Genomic DNA, 21,078 nt, shown 5'->3' on the forward strand with positions numbered 1-21,078 from the left:
ACAAGGTCTCACCATGTTGCCCAGGTTCTCAAGCTCCTGATCCCAAGCAGTCCTCCTGCCTTGCCTCCTGAAGTGCTGGGATTAGAGGTGTGAGATACTGCACCGAGCCCAATAAATGCCCTTTTCACACTCCATTTATTGCTACTTTTTTTTTTTTTTGCATTTTGTGGTTTCTTTTGGTGATTTTGCTAAAGTGGTCCCCAAATGTAATGCTGATATCCTGTCGAAGTGAAAGAAGGTTGTGATGTGCCTTGTGACATAATGTGAAAATACTTGTGAGATGAACTTTGTTCAAGCATAAATTATAATGCAGATGGATATGAGCTCAGTGAAAACAATTCAGCAACAGAAATTGAATAAGGTGATGTCTTTGGATGGAAACACACATAAAATAGGGTTATATATTGATTGGTTGATGAAAATGTTGGAACCAGAGGCTTGCAGGAACCTTTGTTTCTCCTAGAAGCAATGGTTTAGTGTTTGCTAATTCAGTGTTTGTTGCTATGTTATAAAATGTAACTCCTGCAAATAACAAAAATTGACTCTGTGTATGTGTGTATATATGCACTTATATAGATTTTATATTTATTTTTATGATTATATGTGTATGTTTATATATTCCTTTTATGTTAAGATTAGTACAGGGCAGAGGAACCTGTGGAGAGCTGTGGAGCAGGGCTGAGTAGTAGGGCCAAGGAGAGATGGACATTTAAAGGACACAGGTGGTCAGCTATATCAAGTACGATAAGAAAGGACCCAGAAGTAGCCTTTGGATTTGTGCGTTCATCTGCCGTGCTCTCAAGACAGACATGCCCTAATCTCTCCCATCCTCCACTCTGGGGAGGGGACCCTACTGGGCTTAGTCCACTTGGTTGCCTTGGCTGCTGGCTGTGCTTATAAATATATGTTGGTTGCTCAGGTCTGGCGTGCTTGGGTTCTCCTAGAGAAGAAGCAAGAGAGGCTTGGCTAGGCACTTTGAGCTTTTGATGTGAACATACTAACAACCTGTTTCATCCAGGTCAACTTTAAACCACATTGTTCAGTAAGCATTGTTCAGTGAGCTGTGATGGAGCCACTGCCCTCCAGCCTGGGTGACAGAGCAAGACCCTGTCTCCCCACCCCCTGAAAAAAGAACAAAAAAAAAAAAAGAAAAAGGAAAAGAACATTTATTTACAGTATGAGAACTGAAACAAGAAGGCAGAGTATGGCCTGTACAACACGAGGTGGTGAGCTAGTCTGATCAGCAGATTTCCAACCTGCTGTCCCTTTCCTTTCTAGTTCCTACTCCCTCCAACATTTGCAGGACCTTATTCCTAGTCAAGTGTCAGGAGATCCCAATTTTGCTGTTTGCTGGTAAGATTTGAGATGTTACCATCCTAATGTATATATGAAATTATTAAAGTGCATAGAGAGCCCTTCAGGACCTAAAGGAGTTCATTCATGATGGTGAAATATTAAAAATTATAGGTACTAAGAGTATGGAATTTCAAAGCTGGTCTGTTTCAGGCCCCCCTTTTGATGCCTTAGGAAATTAAGATACAGAGAGAGGAAGAGGTTTGATCAGGGTCCTACAATAAGGCAATGACTGATTAGGGCCGCTGTACTTGTTAGCTCCCAGGGCTCCCTGCCCATTCAAATCATAGCTTATAGATGGCCATGTAGTCAGGTGAGTCCCCTGAAAATTAGCCTTGAGCATATAGATCTTTACAATGCTCAGCACACTTACCTGCTTGTCCTTTTAGCTGAGGGGGTAGAAGGCAGATCTCAGTTTTATTAATATAGTGGGGGTTCCCAAAGGATATATTAATCAATTCTATAATATGAGAACTTTTTGGGGGGAAGGAGAAAGAGAAGGAGAGTGAGGCAGGTTAAGGCTACTTGTTCCTAAATTTGTATTTAAAACCAGTGAGTTTCAAATCTAGGTTATGACTCAGAAGCACCTCTAAATAATGTTTATAAACTAGGCTAACTAGGGGGATTAATTCAAGGTGAATTTTTCTTTCTGGCTGTTGTAGAGGTTAAAAAATATCAAGGTAGGTTGTAAACATAAAATCTAAAACTATAAAGCCTCCAGAAGAAAACATAGGACAAAATCTATGCAGTCTGGGATTGGCAAAAGTTATTTAATAGGACATAGAAAGTGATAGCCCTGCAAAAAAAATGAAAAAAAAATTGACTTGATTTAAATTAAAAACTAGTGCTTATCAAAAGACACCATTAAGAAATCAACTGGCAAGCTACAGAATAAGAGGACATATTTGCAAACCGTATATCTGACAATGGACATATCCAGAATGTATAGAGAACCCATAAAACTCAGTAATAAAAAGAAGAACCTAACTAAAAGATAGAAAAAAGACTTGAAGAGACGCCTCACAAAAGAAGATGGCCCAATACATACGTGAAAAAGTATACATCATAGATCATCAGAAAGATGCAGTTTGAGACTGTAATAAGATACTACTGTGCATACCCATCAGAACAGCTAAAAGTAAAAGATTGACAACACAATGAAAAGATTGGCAAGTCCTGGTGAGGATGTGAAGCAACCCAAACTCTCATGCATTATTGGTGGGGGTGTAAGTAAAATGGCACAACTACTGTGGACAAAGGCTTGGAAGTTTTTTGTTTAATAACAAATAAAAAACTCTACTGTAGAATCCAGCAGTTCCACTCCTAGGTAGTTACCTAAGAGAAGTGAAAACATGTCTTCAAAAAGATGTGTACAAAAACCTTTGGACCAGCTTTATGATAGCCACAGATGGGGAACCACCTAGCTGTCCATTAACAGAGGAATCAATAAAACTATGGTATATTCAAACATTAAATTTCAACTCAGAAGTAAAAAGGACTAAAGGTATTGGTTCATACCACAACATGGATGAATATTAAAAATTTTATGCTGAGTGCAATCCCATTACTGGGTATATACCAAAAGGATTATAAATCATATAAATCATTCTATAAAGACACATGTACACATATGTTTATTGCAGCACTATTTACAATAGCAAAGACTTGGAACCAATTCAAATGCCCATCAATGATAGACTGGATAAAGAAAATGGGGCACATATACACCATGGAATACTATGCAGCCATAAAAAAGAATGAGGTCATGTCCTTTGCAGGGACATGGATAAAGCTGGAAGCCATCATTCTCAGCAAACTAACACAGGAACAGAAAACCAAATACTACATGTTCTCACTCATAAGTGGGAATTGAACAATGAGAACACATGGACACAGGGAGGGGAACATCACACACCGGAGCCTGTCAGGGGGTGGGAGGCAAGGGGAGGGAGAGCATTAGGACAAATACCTAATGCATGCAGGGCTTAAAACCTAGATGACGGGTGGATAGGTGCAGCAAACTAACATGGCACATGTGTACCTATGTAACAAACCTGCACGTTCTACACATGTATCCCAGAACGTAAAGTAAAAAAAAAAAATTTATGCTGAGTGAAACAGAGTAGCTATAAAAGAATATATATGATGTAAGTCTGTTTGTATAGTGATCTAGAATAAGCAAAACTAATTGGGGGTGCAAAACAAAACAGGACAGTGGTTGCCTGTGCATGGGGTGTGTGAGGGGTGGGAGTAAGATGGAAGGAGGTCTGAGGGAACTATCTTGAGGTGATAGAGATGTTTCTATCTTGATAGAGGTTTAGCTTACATGGGTATATGAAATTGTCACAATTTGTGATTGGCACACTTAAGAATTGTGTATTTCTTTTTTTTTTTTTAATTATACTTTAGGTTTTAGGGTACATGTGCACAATGTGCAGGTTTGTTACATATGTATCCATGTGCCATGTTGATTTCCTGCACCCATTAGCTCGTCATTTAGCATTAGGTATATCTCCTAATGCTGTCCCCGCCCCCCCCCCCCCCCCCACCCCACAACAGTACCCGGAATGTGATGTTCCCCTTCCTGTGTCCATGAGTTCTCATTGTTCAATTCCCACCTATGAGTGAGAACATGCGGTGTTTGGTTTTTTGTCCTTGCGATAGTTTACTGAGAATGATGTAAAAAAAAAAAAAAAATATTATGTGAAGATAACATCTGGCCCATATGAGCGACTTAATAAATGCTGGCTGTTATTGTTGGGCTCTTTGTTATAAGAACAGTCATTATCTACCTTCCCAGTTACTGAATGGTGTTAAGGAGTCCAGCTGATCTAAAAAAAAAAAAAAAAAATTTTTTTTTTGTCAAAGTTTATCATTAAAAAACTACTTATCTCAAAAAAAAAAAAAAGAATTGTGTATTTCATTGTATGTACATTTTACATTTAAAAATGGATAAATACTGAACTTTAGATGATACGTGTTCTGAAATGTTTAAAAGTGCTGATATCTGCAACTCCTTTTAAAATTTATTAAAAAGCAAGATGGACTGATGGATGATAGAAAGATGGCTAGATATGTGATAAGGCAAATATAGCAAAATATGAACAACTGTAGAATGGAGGTGATGGGTATATGCATGTTTACTGTCTCTTCTTTCATCTTTTCTGTATGTTTGAGAATTTTTATAAGGGTATGTGGATTGGGAGTAAATGTGCTATTCTGGCTGGCCTAAGTCACACTATTCCTGGAGTCGGAAGTGGAGTGGATTCTGCCTGTGATGGAGGTGGGGGACCCACACAGAGTACAGAATTCTAGAATCTACCGTTCCATTTTAGAAACCTCATTCTGCTCCTTGGGAGTTGTAGGAGAATACTGAGATTCTCCATGTGATCACAGTGCTGGGGGTACCCTTTCCTGCCAGCTCAAAGCAACAGAATAAAGAGTGAATATTCTCAGAATCTCTTCTTGCATGCATACGAGTTGGCATCAAGATTAATTTTGGATTTGGGGTAGGAAACTCAGCTTCGAGTCATAGATCTAGAAATGCAGTCATCTGAACTGACAGCTGTCTGTGGCAAGGGAAGAAGTCACCTTTCCCTGTGTCTGTGTTGGATAACATAACATTCACCTTCTGCCTCTCCAAGGGACATTGTGGGGATGAAGGCGATCATGAACGTGCTTTGAGTTTGTCTGACTGCATCAGCCTCAACTTGCAATGAAGACAGCTATGCATGCCACTGCCTGGAACCTCCTGGAAGGAGGACTGGAGGTTGAAAGGAGCAGCATGGTGCTGTGACTCACTCTCTGGCCGTGGTTTCTCCTGGGCTGGGCCCCACTTGGGCAGCAGAAGAGCCTTATGAGCTCCTACTTTGGTGTCCTGCATACCATCCTGAGGAATTTCTCATTTGCAGTTTTCTAAAGCACAAAAGAGCAAGGTTCTCTCTTCTGCTAACAGATCTGTGTAACTATTTCCAAAAACACTGGGTTGGGGGTTGGGGGTTGGGGAGGGGAGCACATAAAGACATTCTGTGTTTAATATTTCAGTTTCTTTTGGGGGGATGGGAGGTGGTCTCTCCTCTCACCGTGAAAACGGCATGCTGACAGATAAGTGGGTTCACATCCACTTTTTAATGTTGCATCAGCCTGAAGCCAGGAAGTGCTAGAGCCATAAGACTCCTCACACTGTGACCTGGCCACATCCTACATACATGTCAGCTTGCACACCATCTACTTAACTGTCATGCACTTGATAGCAAATGAGCTTGTGCCCTTTCTGCTGCCTTTAAAAATTTCCTGAAACACTTTTCTGACTTGTACATTACTTAGATTTCTTTCTTCCTCTTTTGCATCCAGTTTTTGTTTATGTTGGCTGTGACTCCAATCTTCGGTTGAAAGCTAGGGAAGTTGCTTATAAAGGTTTTCAGGATTGCTGAATATGAAATGCAAGGAAATTGCATAACATTGCAGCATTTCCTCCTCTTGTTGCTTGCTTGTTACCCAAAATACAGTAGTTCCTTCTAGAAGCTTGAAGAAATTTGGCAGATCCTACCCTCTGATGGTCTATTGTGGTCTAGAGAGTCCGTGTTATCCTGATTTGAGGTTGAATTTTTCTTAAGGTCAAACAACAAAGCTTCCTGAATTATAACTATGGCAACAGTGTTTATGTAACACACAAATTAAAGTCACGGGGTAGAGGAGGAGAAGCACCCACAACAATCAGTGTTAATAACCCCAGAACAGTTAGCCTGTGCCTAATTCACCAGAACCAAAAGCAAGTTAAAATAAATGGCCTACTCCTTCACTGGTTATTGGGGTGTGACCTACCACCTACATGCTCCAGGAGGAGCTGTTTCACCTTTTCTTTTGAAACTATATCAGCTTAATTTGAAATTTCTCACAGAGAAGTGCAGTAAGTGCCAGCGATACTCAAAATGTGAAAGCATTGCTATAAGGACAATTTGCTCATCAAGGTCATTATGACCTGCCTCTGACCTGCAGAGAAAGACCCAGACGAAGGAATGTGCATCCTTAAGCCCCTTGTCCTTTAATGAGGAATAATATCTTGGACACTGAATATATGCAAACGCTTAGATGCCACATAGATCACTTCCCATAAACCCTGCCCCATAGAAATGTAAAATTGACCTTGATTGGAGATTGGAAATGATGAGAATGAAAAATTATATTTGGAAGTATTAAATTCTGTGGAATATAGACTATAGGAGCAGTAAGAGATGAAAGAAACGAGAGATTAAGGTTGTCTGCAGCCATCAAGTAAGTTAGGAAATATTTGTGGAGTAAGGAAAAGGGAAATAACCCTTTTGAGCACCTCTGATCACTGTGATAACTATTTTAAATTCTGTTAATACTCTCATGAGTATTATTACTTAGCTCTACTTTGCAATGAGAAAGCAGACTCAGAAATGTCAAATGATTATCTAAGGGCACATAGTTCAAAAGTGGTAGAACCAGGTGACAAAATAAAAACTTCATCCAAATTAAATTTAAAGGAGTTTAATTGAGCTATGAACAACTTGTGAATTGGGCAGCTCCCAGAATCACCACAGATTCAGAGAGACTCCAGGGATGCCTCGTGGTCAGAACAAATTTATAGACAAAAAAAAAAAAAAGGAAAGTGAAGTACAGAAATCAGAAGTAAGGTACAGAAACAACTGGATTGGTTACAGCTTGGTGTTTGCCTTATTTGATCATAGTTTGAACACTCACCAGTGTATAAGTGGTTGAGATATGGCTGCTGGGATTGGCCAAGACTCAGCTGTTGTTATAGGTAAATATTCCTAAGTTAGGTTTTCAACCTTGTCTACCTATTAAGTTAGGTTACAGTTAGTCCACAAGGACTCAGATATAGGAGTATGGAGTCCTTCTCAGGCCATATTTAGTTTGCTTTAACACAGACCTTAATGCCAAGTTTCCAAAGCCCACAGCATGCTCCATCCACCACTTGACTCAACTTCATCCAAATCCATTTCTCCCTGTTTTGGAATCTGTCCAGGGCCTATACCAGTGAAAAGGTTAGGCTAACAATGATTAAACCCCAAATGCAGCTAAATTAATCAGCCTAGGAATGCCCGGGCTGCCTTCTAGACAGAAGGGGGCTTAGGTCTGTGTGTAAGAGGATGCTGGGTCAGCCTCCTGCTTTAGTGGACCATGAAGAGCTCCTGTCAGTTATTTATATTCAGCTGAAATCTGCCTTCCTGGAGACTCCACCCTGACCTTCATCTCTGTTCAGCACAATAAGATTTCCCCTTTGTCACATCACTGCCCTTTGAGAATCTGAAGACTGGTATTGTGATGTTTTGAAGCCTTCTCTTCTCCAACCAACACTGTGGTTTAGGGAGACACATCTTGCAGAGCAAGTGAGCAGAGCCAGAGAGTGGAGCCAACAAGAACCAGGATATAGCCAATGTCAAGGTCTAGGTGAGAAGGCAAAGACAATCTGACCTTGGGCGATAGAAAAAGAAGTGGGGATGAGGAATAGGTTCAAGATATATGAAAGTAATAGAAGGGATATAACTTGGTACTGATTGGATATGTGAGGTAGAAGGAATGGGAAATTCAAGGATGACAGCACAGTTTCTCGTTCAACTTCATTGCACATTTTTCTCCCTCATTCTAGAGTTCCCTATAAAGCACAAGTAGGCTTTTCTCTCATGCACTTAAAAAAAAATACCACAACCCTTGTCTGCGAGCAACAGAAACACAACTAAAAAATAAAAAGGATGTTATTGATATACTATGGAAAGAGCAGGGATGAGCTTCTGGTATGTTAAGAGGGATGAACTTCTGATATGTTAAGATAGAAGGGCTCAAATGATACCATCAGAATCCCATGTCCCTTCATTCATGGCTCTGCATTTCTTTGTTTGACCTTTTCTGCTCAAGGCTTTGCCTGTGTGGTAGCCGAAGTTGGCCTCAAAAGCTTCAGGTATGCATCCTGTTTTCCTAGCAACACAAGGCCTCATTTCCAATAGTTGTAATAAAAAATGAGTGAGTGTCATTGGCTGAGTTTGGCTTGGGCCAATCACATGTGCAGTAGGATGCATAGTCTGGATCACATGCAACAAACCTGAAGATGGAATTGGGATCAGCCCCACCCAAACCATATGGACTTGCCTTGGCAGGGACGTGGCTCCCCAAGGAAAATGAGGGTGATATCCCTGGAAAAAGAGGGGCATGGATGTTGAACAGTAGTAATCACAGGCGTCCAGAGCACTTTTTTTTCCCCCAGTGTTACTGAGGAATAATACAAACAGATAAGTTGCTTATATCCACAAGGTACAAAGCAGCAGGCAATGCTTGAACTAATGGAAAAGAAAGTTTATTTTTCTATTCATCATTGTTGTTGTAATCATGTTTTGAACAACAAGCAGCAATTTTTATTCACCAGCAAGAAGGCTTCCAGGGCTGTTAAAAGACTCTGTCTTTTGGATGGCTGTAGGAGCACAGCCATTTGGTCACTTTTTATTGGGCCATTTTCTAAGAGACTGCCTAGTCTTGAGATGCCTCTAATTGTGTAGGGGAAGGGACTCAGCACCAACAGGTACAGAACCCCTTTCTTAGCCCTTATTTCAGAACTCCCCAGTGGTACCATAGGCTCCAAAACTATTAGCAGCATTCGTTTTCACTTGGTGGATGTAGAGCTAACACACAGCGGTGGAACATAGAAAACAAATGGCTGTGTGAGGGATTTTGATAGCCTTGAGTTAAGCCAAATAAGATAAATCTGTATCCTGTTTTCTCCTAGGAAGGCCTGAATTGTCTGTTTCCACTCCCTTGTAAGAAAGATTCACAGAGAATTTGCCAGGTGTTGGGGAGAACAAAGCAGTCACCTGGACACCTGAGCACACATCTAGCTTGCCTTTTCTGTCTGGCCAATGCATTGTCCTCACCAACTCCACCTTTAGTGTTTTTTCTTTTTGTTTGTTTGTTTGTTTTCTAATTGCAGTTTCTTATTCTCTCTATTCATCCAATCAGTACTTTCTGAGTGGCTGGCTATGTGCCAGTTACTGAACTCCCTTTATGTATAATTCTATAGGGTAAGAGCAAGGTCTTGACATTGGTCCAGGAATCGGTCATTGGGAAGTGCCATCAGCTATATTTTTATTGGTTTCACATTTGAGGGAGCCTCCCTAAGACAGCAAGTGCAACAGCGGTAGCAGTGGAAAGGGAAAGCCTGGCAGAGTATTGTCAGCTGAGAAACAGAAAAGTAGCAACAACCATCTTATTTTTGCTCCACTGAGCACATTTCACCACTCAGACAGACCATGGTGATGAGAGTCACATTTGTGATGGGAGGAGGAGGAAGAACCAATAGCTGGCTCTCAGGCTCTGACCCCTTGAGTTGAGACACATCCTTATTTACTCCAGGCTATTCATGCTTCAGATTCAAACAATTCCTTCCCAAAAGCTTTTCCAAGTGTGGCCTGTGGCCCATGGGTGAAAAGAGAAGTCCTGATCTAGAAAAATCATGTCCATTCATGGGTGGCATTCCACAGACTCAGAGCGTCTTACTAGTAACTTCTCAGGGTTGTTATTAAAAGTTCCTAAGGCTGGGCACGGTGGCTCATGCCTGTAATCCTAGCACTTTGGGAGACCGAGGCGGGTGAATTGCCTGAGCTCAGGAGTTCGGTGAAACCCCATCTCTACTAAAATACGAAAAAATTAGCCAGGCGTGGCCTGTAGTCCCAGCTACTCAGGAGACAGGAGAATCGCTTGAACCCAGGAGGCGGAAGTTGCAGTGAGCTGAGATCGCACCACTGCACTCCAGCCTGGTTGACAGCAAGACTCTGTCTCAAAAAAAAAAAAAAAAAAAAGTTCCTAAATTTAGCCTGTATTAGTGTTTGCCGAGCATTCTCATGTGCTCAACTGAGAAATCTGCCACAGAGTCTTTGGCAACCCTGGCCAGTTCTCTCTGTATGTGCTGATAGGTTTTAGGAGGGTTGTTTTTTGGGCATCCTAAAATGTCTCAAGCTGGTTGTGGTTTTTAATTACTGCCACACTTGTATTAATTGGAAGTTTGTAGAATTCCTGTTATGCTTAAATTGGGTGGAAATTTTGTTATTACATAATGGTTGCATTGTTGCCATTTTAATTACTGCTTAGCCTCTTTTGAGTTCTTTGTTAATTGGCAGGCTATTTTTCCTCTGGAAAGCAGGACTGGGTGGAGAAGTTGTATGAAGTTGTGGTTGAGTACAGACTCTACTGTGCCCTGCCTAAATCAAATCCTGGCTCTGTAATTTGCTAGTATGTAACATTTGGAAAGTTAATTAACCCATATGACGCCATGATATAGAGGCAGGTGTAGTACCCTGTAGGCTTAAGGATGAAATAAAATCATTCGTTTAAACGCTTAGTATGGTGCTTGGCACATAATTGATAGTGAAAAAGTGGTTGGTGGCAGGTGGCTATTTTTATGTTTGATTGCTGTTTTAAAAAAGATTAAGAACCATTGATCTAAAAGTTGACCTTAGATTGTCTCCTTTCCTTTCCCTTCATCTCTTAATTAGTTTCAGTTGGTTATATTACATTGCCAACAAGACCAAGGCCACCGGGTCCCTCAAATGACATTTCCCATCCTTAGCCATTTGTCTCATAAGGGATACATTTCCATCACCAGAAGAGGCTTTTTGTTTTGTTTTTTTAAACACAAAGTGGGAAGAGAAGGAAGGAGGAAAATGACAGTGATGAAGATGAAAATTAATCCTTATAGAATGTTCAATAGGCCATAGAATTTACATTCAGTGCTGTGTTGAATATTGTATATCTATGATTCCATTTAATTATTACAACAATCGTAAGAGGTGGAGAGTGTTAGTATCCCCCTTTTTCAGATGGCAAGACTGAGGTCTAGGGATGATAACTGATGTGCATGTTAGCCAATAAACAGTAAAGTTGGACTTTGAACCTAAGCAGTAGATTACTACAAATCTGTCGCCACTGACAGAAACAATTCAAAAGAGCAAGCTCTTTTGACTTTAGTGATGGTGGACCCATTTTGTCATGCAGAGGAGATGAGATGATATTCGATGGTGAAGAACCAGCCTGTTGTTTTAAGATGTTGACACATTGCCTTATTCGGTGTGTCTCCACATTGGTACATCAGGGGAACAACCAGGTGGGAGGAGACTTGGAGAAGACCTCAGGGAATCATAGAATTTGGATGTGCATTTAGGTAAAGATGGTGCAGTTTAGAGAGGAGCATCAGTTTTAAACAAATTTACTTATGAACCTGTTTCCCCAGCATCTTTATTTTGTCCAGATTTTGATCCAAAGTGTGGTATGGCTAAGCTCTAATGCAGCTGTGTGTGAAAGGGAAAAGTTAGATTGTTTTGTCAAATTTTTGCTTTACTTATGTCTTTAATTTCTACATTTGAAAAACAAGCCTCTCTGCTTTCTCAGTACAGCTTGGATAATGGTAATAAAGGTGCTCATAGAAAAATTCTGGGAATCCAGATGACTCTGTGTATTCTCTGTTAATTCTGTAGGGACATGTAAACTGAATTGGCTCAGCAGTGAACAGAATTTATTGCAAAATCACATCTTGGTGCAGAGGAAGCATATGAAGGCTTTCCTCGCCCTCCTTTGATTTATTAAATTGTACTTTCATTGTAGCTTCTGGGTAAGGACTCAGAATCGCAGTGCCCTGTGATTTGTATCAAAGAGCTACTCTCTGCCCCTGGTGTTTATCGTCAGGATCGAACCCTGTGGTTCAGAGAGAATATGAAGTGTTACTTCTACACCAGATGCCAGCTGGTTGCATGGGTTGGTGGTAAATACTCCAGGCTAGAATCAGAAGGCTGTTCTCAGTTTCATTTTCTTTCTGACTCAGGGCAAGTTCTTCCTTCTGGTGATTCACCTGCCCAGCTGCCCACAGCATCTCACCTTTATCATCATCATTATCATCGTCGTCGTCATTGTCATCATCATCATCACAATGACTTATTGATCATATGGTTAGTGGTTAAGTGCTTGGGCTCTGGAGACAGACCGTGGGAGTTCCTGTCTGGACTCTGCCCATTTCCAGCTGTCTGACCTTGGCCATGTGACCTAACTTCTCTAATGCCTCAGTTTTCTCATCTCTGTGACAGGAATAATTAGGCTAGTATGAGAACCGAATAAGACAATGCACACAGAATGCTTGGCATAGTGTCTGGCACATGGCAGGGGTTTTGTCATCGTCATCATTATTAATTTCTATCTGTCATAATTATTCTTTAATGACTCTTAGATGGACCACGATAAGATAAACACATGTAATTTCTCTTCTCCAGAAGCATATACTTGAAAATAGATACTTGTTGGCATGGATCTTTAACAAATCTTCATATACAATGGTCAGTACAAACTAGACTATACCTATATCAAGGTATAGAAACCCAAAGGAGATAATGTTCCCAGGTTTTAGAGTACTCTAGCTAAGCAGAATAGATGGAGCTTAGCTTCAGTTGGGTTGTCAAAGGTGCATTAACTGTTTCAGTCTTCTGAGGAGCCACAAATCAGACATTTAGTGCCCCTTGTCCGCTTGGGTTGCTCCTGGAGAGTTGGGTTCTATTGTATTAAGATAGATGCTCTCGAGAGGCTTACCTGAAAGCATATAAATTTGAGATTGCTAATCATAAGACAGAGCTATGGTCAAAGTGACCTTTCAGGGCTTTGCTCTTGCCTCGGAACCTCAGTCTGATGCTAGTGGGCAACTGTGAGATCTGTAGAAGAAGGCCAGAGCAGACTGACGATTTCTAAAGGGTGAATTGCATGCTCTTTGCTTCTGTCAGTATTGAAGGTATTTATAAACCATAATACCAACCACTGGAGTGACTTGGTAGTGATATACATTTGCCATTGCCTAGAAAGGTAAAAGGGTATTGGAACATCCTTTTAGAGGCAAGATAGAATAGTACACCACTGACCAGCTCTGTGTCCTTAGACAAACTGTGTAACCACTCTGGGTCTCAGGTTCCATATCTCTAAAATGTGGATAATACTAGACCTCATCCATATGGTGGTTCCAAGGATTAGATGTTGCCATGTGTGGCACTTGGTAAGTGCTAGGTAAACAAAACCATTCCTGCTTAGTGCTGTGACTGAGCCACCATCTGGTTGCTTCCCCACCCTGGGCCTTCTTTGTTGGGCCCTGTAGTCACAAAGGCCTGGTAAGCAGGATTTGTTAGCTTCATTTCAGAACTCATTCTCTTTGGCTCATTAACCCAAACGAGACAGAGATTAACAGCGTGGCCTCAGAGGAGCAGGTGAGTACACGCTTCTGGTGCCTTTGGCTCATTGATTACCCTTCTCCAATTCAGGGAACGCTTGAGTGTTCCAGGAAGGGGTCTCCTGAGACCCAGGAAACCTTGAAAGAAAGTAATTTGGCACAAATTCATCTCCTAATGAACGAGGGCTGGAAGTCCTGCATTTTACTATTCCTTCTGGATTTTGCCAGCTATAAATAGAAGCAAGTTTCCCTTGGATAGAATATTTGAATTTACTAGGAGAAATGCAGGGATCAAGGATGGCTGAAAAAAAAATACTTGCCAAAATGTGGTCTTCTCTTCTGCACTTCCCTTGCCCAACTTTCCAAGGTTAGTTAATGCCAGTCACCATGGATCGCTGGTCCTAGCTATTACACTGTGACCCATTTCACTCACAGGTCACAAGGCTCTGCAGGATCAGATTGCTGCCCCTCTGCCCTATCCTCATCTCCTACCCCTCTCTGCGTTGCACTGATTGCCAACCACACTGGCCTTCTTCCTTCAAATGCAATGACTTTTCACCTTCCAAGGACCTCTACTTTCTGTTGGCACTAGCCCCCACGTCTTCCCAAGGAGGTACCCCTCATCATTCAGGCCTGGCGCAAAGGTCACCTCTTCTCAGAAGCATTTCCTCACCTAAAGTCCACAATACACCCCCGCTATTTTTTTTTTTTTTTACTTTCTCCAGTGTACTTATCAATATTTGAAGTAATCATAAATGTGCATCTGCTTATTTCTGTTTTCTTCACTAATTGGAAAGTTTTATGAGAGCAGAGATTACAGACGTCTAGTTCATCTGTATCCCCAGCACCTGGAACATTGCCCGACCATTGTAAGCCACAGTAAATATTTGCTAAATGCATGGATAAGTAAACGAATCGCAAGCAACATGGGAAATTACTATTTAGGAGGTCTTCAAACTTTTCAAAGCCGCTATGCCCTTGTTCAATAGCCACATGAGTAAAATGGATAAAAGCCAAGGGAAGGGTCATTTGGTCTTAGCTTCTCTCCAACCCCTTTGTTTGTGCAGGTGCTGTGGGGCTCAATTTGGAAACCATGATCTAGCTGAAGTTCATTTATATAGATGATAAAGATGCTGCTGAGGGAGAGTGGGCCACTGTGTTTCCTCTTTTAAGTAGGGATTACACAACCTCTATGTCAGCCTCCACCTAGACTTGGTGGTGACTTTGCCCTCCCCTCAAATTCCACGAATGTTAAGCATTTCTTTTCTCAGTAGTAGAGTCCAAAGTGCTTGCACTGTGTTGTGCTGTTTCAGTATATTTCTTTGGCACAATCTCATTTGATGCTCACAGCAGCTCTGGCTGAGTTAGTCAGAAAAACCTATCATCGCCCACATTTTATAGATGAAGAAATTAAAGTTCAGCAAGATGAAGTTACCAGTGGGGAAGCCCAGGCCAGGATCAAAATCTTTTGACTCCTTATCTCTAGAACTTTTAGGTATATGCATTGATGCATTTTCATTCATTAGACAATCCTCTTTAAGTACAGAAACCTGTTCTCTTTATCCTCATCTTTCTGACCTTTAATAAGTGGCCTGGTAGCTTTAGTTTTCTTTAGAAAATTAATAATAAAATGGGATGATTTGTTATATTTAGAGCTTGATAATTCGAAGACCTTCTTGGGTGACTCCTTCAGTTTACGGATGAGGCAATAGATGCCCAGAGAGGCTAAGAGACCCAGTGACACAAAGCAGCTGAAGGGCCAAGTGGGACCTCTTGACCAACCATTCTCTGTCATATTTCTTAAGTGAAAAATCCCTTTCTGGATTTAATGGTTCTTTTCAGAGGTAGTTGCCTTGGTTTCTTTAGGGGTTAAATAAGTGGTTCTCAACTGACAGTAGCCATTAGAGTCATGGCTATTATGATCAGGTTCACCTTATGCCTTTCTACACCTACAGAACCTTAATGACCAAAGAAGGGTTTGGGGTTTATGGTTTTTTTTCATTTATTTATTTAAGACGGAGTCTTGCTCTGTTGCCCAGGCTGGAGTGCAGTGGCGCGATCTTGGCTCACTGCAAGCTCGACCTCCTGGGTTCATGCCATTCTCCTGCCTCAGCCTCCCAAGTAGCTGGGACTACAGGCGCCCGCCACAACGCCTGGCTAATTTTTTGTGTTTTTTAGTAGAGACGGGGTTTCACCATGTTAGCCAGGATGGTCTTGATCTCCTGACCTCATGATGCACCCGCCTGGGCCTCCCGAAGTGCTGGGATTACAGGCGTGAGCCACCATGCCCAGCTGATTTTTTTCTTTTCTAAAGTAGAGGTTTCATCTTGTTTAATTATGACAGCATATCAGAGATGGGCAAACTGTGATCCACAGACCGAATCCAGCCCACCACCTTCTTTTGTAGAGCCCATAAGTCAAGCATCATATTTACAAACAAACATCTATAATTGACTTTATAAGGAATGCTAACTTTGAGCACCAATTAAGCTAAATATCAACCTCTCTTAAAAAAAACCTCATTCTTCTGATTAGTAGGTTTGCATTTCAGAAAATCATACTCAAATGTTATTAGATTTTAAATTTTGTCAAATAACTTATGAAAATTTACTTTCTATCTTGTTGTAGAAGTACCTACATAATGTCATTGATTTTGCCTCTTGGCCCACAAAGCATAAAATGTTAATGTCTGACCTGTTGCAGGAAAAGCTTGCTGACTCTTGCAATATGTCATTGTCTCTTTTATATTAGGCATTTTCTTTTTTTTTATTGGGGTACTTTCCCTTTTTATGATTGACATTATTTAAGGGGTATCTATGGAAAATATATATTCTCCTTATAACATTCAAATTTCTAGAAGTATGTAGAGTAAAAAGCAACAGTTGCCACTCCCCAGTATTAACAGTCAACAGTTTCTGTTGTAAAGGTCTTGACTTTGCCGCTAACTAGCTGTGAGACATTAGTTAACCCCTCTAGGCTTCATATTCTCCATCTGTGAAACAGTGATAATAACAGCTCCTGCCCAACAGAATTGTCATGTTAGTTATTTCAGATCATTCATGTGAAATGCTTAGCACATTGCCTGGTGCGCAGTTCATGCTTAATGATTTGTAACTAATTTTAATTTTTTCTCTTTTCTATTTATGTACACATATACATTTACTTGCTTTCTTAAAAAGAGGGAATTTTTTTTTACACAATAAAGTTGCACGATGATTCTGATGCACACACACTTAAGAACAGCTAAAGTAAATACTGAGAAGTAGATAATTATTGAATGGGTTCATATTTGGGAGCCAGAAATTACCTTCCACTTCATGGTGCAAACTAGGGAAAATGAGGAAGATAATGGTTTTCTACAGTGAACCTATAGGGTGGTATAAAATGCACACAAGTGAATTTTTATTTTTATTTTCCAGGTCTACAACTCGAACAAAGACAGCCAGAGTGAAGGGAGTAAGTACAATGCTTGGGTAACCTTCTACAGCCAGGGTTGGGAGTGGGCTTTGAGAAATTGCTACTCCAGGTGTGAACCACCAGGCGGTGCTGTGGGCATGTTGGGTTGGTCCCAGTTCCCGAGTGCAGTGGGACATGCCTCCACCCCAACTTTCCGCCAATGACTCCAGAGGGACGGTAAGTGAGCCTGGCTGGCAAGGCTGTAGTGACACCTTGCATTGAAATAACGCGTCACACTTTACAAAGCATTCTTGTGTGCATTATCTCCTTCAATCGTAGGTCTTAAGACTATAGCTAGTCACCACTTAAAAGTTACTTAGTACAACAATACTCAACTCCTGGAGAGCCTTATCCTGTGGGAAAGCCAAAGTTGCTCTTGCCTCCAGCACGGTCTCGCTCAAAGGACTGGAGAGGCAATAACTATGTTAGGTGATTTCTTAGTAACTCTGTTTTCTTTGTGGTCTCTTGGGGGAGGAAAGAATGGAGATGAATTCTATGGTAATATTCCTCTCTGATGGAAGTGTCCCTGGGCAGCCTCTGTAGACTGTAGTGCATTTGCCCTGCTGCTGCCTGTAAGCACTCTGGTTAATCAAGATTTCCAAGGGTACATGTAACCTTGTAAAGGCAATGGGATTAAAATGAACCTGCTACTGGTAGAATGTTTGGGCTGATGTCTCCTTGGTGTATAGGAGAAAAAACAAAATCCTTCCAGGTTGCTGCAAGAGTGCAAAGGAAATCCTGTCACTTTGCTTTGTAAAATCCACTTAAGAAAAAATTTAAAAGTTGCCCTACTGTGAATTCCAGTTGTGTGAGGAAAATCAGTAGAACAGTGCCTCTCCATGTGGACCAAAGGATGAAGTTTTTTTTTTGTGAAAGCCATTTTAGGACAGAGATTTTCCCCCCTTTCTTTCTCTTCAAAATATAATTTTTTACCCATGAGTTTTGTATGAAATATTAAGTAATTTGGAATGCCTGCTGTGGGTAGGTTGAGAGGCCTTTATGAGATGAAAAAAAAATGTTCCCCTCCACCTCCAAAGAAAGTAAAATGAACAAGGGAAAAATTTCAAGTAAATATGCAAGGAAACAAAGAAGTAATTGCACCTTACCCCACCCCCAATTAGGTAAGATTGTTTTAGAGCACCTGAAGTCAACTCTGGCTAACTGAGGCAAAAACAACAGTAACAATAATGAAGGAATATGTAAGGCTGTATGGTAGCTCATAGTAAGGTCGGAGGAGCTGAAAAGCTAGACTTGAGAATAGACGAGTTCTGGAGACCCAGGAACCCGGTGAGAAAGGGTCTTCTGGATAATACGATAAAGCTCTAAACTGTTTGTAGTCCTTGCCTCACCTTTCTGAACATTGAGATTCCCAGGCATCAAGTTGGTCTAACTTGGGTCCACCCAGGGAAAAACTGTACATTTTGATTGAGAGTTTCAAGACTGCTGCAAAAAATGGGAGCAGAGTAGTTTCCCAGAGGGAAATCAGGGAAGCCATCAGGACCAGAGGGGATGGATGCCAAACAGGCTACACTAACAGATACTCACACCTGGCCCCACCTGGGACACACTGCGTCCATAATAAAGGACCCAAGAGTGGTGGGGGAGGAGAGGCATGTGATTGGAGACCTCCCCCTACACCAGCCAGAAGTTTACTTGTAACTTGTGACCTTATGAACTACATCTCTCTACTTGGGATAAATCCCAATAGATTTGAAAGACAACCATGGTCCTAGTGGTGGGCATCCCAACTGGTTCTGATATTTCTTAAGGCATTTCAAGAATATGCTTTGGAATCCTTAAAAAAGTGACTATCCTCTAACTCCCCAATGGCTTATCCTAAAGAAATCATTAGAGTGCAAAGATAGTTTGTACAACGAATAAGTTTGTTGGGGCGTTGGTGATAATAGCAAAGAATGAAAGACAATCTAAATACCAAATAGGGAGTTGGCTAAATAAATTAAGGAGTAATACACAGCCTTTACAAAGAACCAGAGAGGGCTGGATATATTTGCAGAAATTGTGTTGATAGTTTGTTAATGATTCAAATTTTTAAAAAATTAGGCTATAGAACAACATACATAATAACATGCATTACTTGACTTCCCTCGAGAAAAGAATAAGACAAACAGTTTTATTTTGGAAAATATAAGCAGTTGTGACATTTTGCTTTTTGCACCTCATTATTCACAGAGCAAAGAGAGTTGCTTGCCTTGGGTGTCTAATGATTCTTCAGTCATTACCCTTTCATCTAGCACACAGGAGATAAACAGATGGGTTAAAAAAATTGGTCACTTTTGCCAGCGCATTGGCTCACGCCTGTAATCCCAGCACTTTGGGAGGCCGAGGCAGGCGGATCACACCTGGCCAAATGGTGAAACCTGTCTCTGCTAAAAAACAAAAATTACCAGGCATGGTGACACCCTGTAACCACTACTCAGGAACGATTGATTGATTTCTAAGCTGGCAAACCAGTGTAATGGTCTGGTTTAGTGCTTCCTCACCCTTTTTTGAGTTTGGACCCTTTCCCACGTGGTACAGGTTCTTAGCTTCCCCTCCTTGGTGGGGTTGTTGTACTGTATCTCTTGATTGCAGTAATTTGCAGTTTAATGCAAACCCATAGGGCTCATCTATCACAGGTGGCGCTAATGCTCTGGGTCTTGATTGTTCTGCAACACTCCTTCTGTTTATGACACAATCTAAACTCTCTTTTAAAGATATGAAGCCAATCTGATCTGAATTTAAGAGTGAGGCACTGCCCTTCTTAACCAGATTCCAAATGTCTAGAGTCCAAATTCCAAATGTCCGGCATTTTCCTTTCTAGGAAATGTTTTGGTGGGAATTTCAGTGCAAACATTTTATCACAGAGCCAGGATGTTCTGAAGGAGCAGATAGCAAAAGGGAATTTCTGAATTCGTTTGCTTTCATCTTGAAGTTTCTCTCAGGGCATACGGTGCCTGTGGAGTATAAGACAGGGCCATAAGTAATGTCTGTCAGCTGCTGGTATTTTCCAAATGACCCAGTTGCCAGGGAGAGGATGGCAGCTGATAAATATATGTACATTTCTTTGCAGAGCCTTTTCTTCTCCTCTTCTCTATGCTCTGTTTGGATCTCAGGTTTAGAGAGATGAATTCATCACACTCCCCTGTTCATGGCACATTATCAGCACAGGTTTCTTGATTCATTCATTCTTTCCTTTTGTTTCATTTTATTTATTCATCCATTCCCTTTTAGTGCTTTTTTCTAAAATGTGTGTCTTTTATCTTCCTGTGTTCTTAATAAATGGTGTGTGTTAATAAATGGTTCTGGGTCTTGTTTTATTTCTTACTTTGTGCCCTCATCATTGTGTTAGGAGCCATTCGTATTCCTCTGTGTCCTTTTATGCTGTGGCTTCTGATTACTGCATAATTTGTGGTACACAGCACTTTGTATCTGTTTTTGTAGAGATGTACTCCATCTCCTCATGCCTCCAACTCCTCATCACCACTCACACCACCACAATGGACATCTTTGTACATGTCTTCCTGTGTGAGAATTCCTTTGGGATACACCCACCCAAAGCATTGCTGGCCAAAGGCTATGCATATACTTAGTTTAAGCAGTCTCTTGTATTGTTCTCCAGAGTGGTCGATCCACAGTCCCACCAACCCTACGTGCAAATTTCTCCATTCCTGCCAACTCTCACTAGTATTCAGCTCTCTAATTTTTTGCCAGTCTGATAGGTGTAAAATGATAGTTCATTGTTGTTTTAATTTGCATTTCTCTGGTAATTAATGAATTTGAGCATCTATTCATAGGCCTGTTTACTGGGTTTCCTCTTCTGTTAATTGCCTATTCACGTCCTTTGCCCATTTTTCTATTTCAGTTACCATCTTTTCTTTTTGATATGTAAAAAGTTCCTACCGATTCTAGATACTAATCCCTTGTTAGATTTAGCCAGTTTAAATATGTTCTCATCTTGTCATCTGTCTGTTAATACGTGGTATCCTTCTTTGACTATAAAGCCTTCAAAGCCTTTTTATATATTCAAATCATCTCTTTTT

General features: G+C 40.9%; 1 protein-coding gene across 11 annotated transcripts in view; it reads left to right on the forward strand.

Annotated features, from left to right (window-relative positions):
* Positions 1–21,078, forward strand: part of ARHGAP26 (Rho GTPase activating protein 26) — a 477,291-nt gene that overhangs the window by 240,865 nt on the left and 215,348 nt on the right. For all 11 annotated transcript variants that reach the window (XR_009213838.1, XM_032158217.2, XM_032158220.2 and 8 more), the window contains exon 12: positions 17,002–17,038. Coding sequence is in view for 10 of the 11 variants with exons in the window: in XM_032158217.2 (XP_032014108.1) it covers positions 17,002–17,038 (37 nt within the window). In the remaining variant the exon portion in view is untranslated. The remainder of the gene's footprint in view (positions 1–17,001; positions 17,039–21,078) is intronic.

Source organism: Hylobates moloch, unplaced genomic scaffold (genome assembly GCF_009828535.3).
Source record: "Hylobates moloch isolate HMO894 unplaced genomic scaffold, HMol_V3 SCAFFOLD_6, whole genome shotgun sequence".
Lineage (NCBI taxonomy): Eukaryota > Metazoa > Chordata > Mammalia > Primates > Hylobatidae > Hylobates > Hylobates moloch.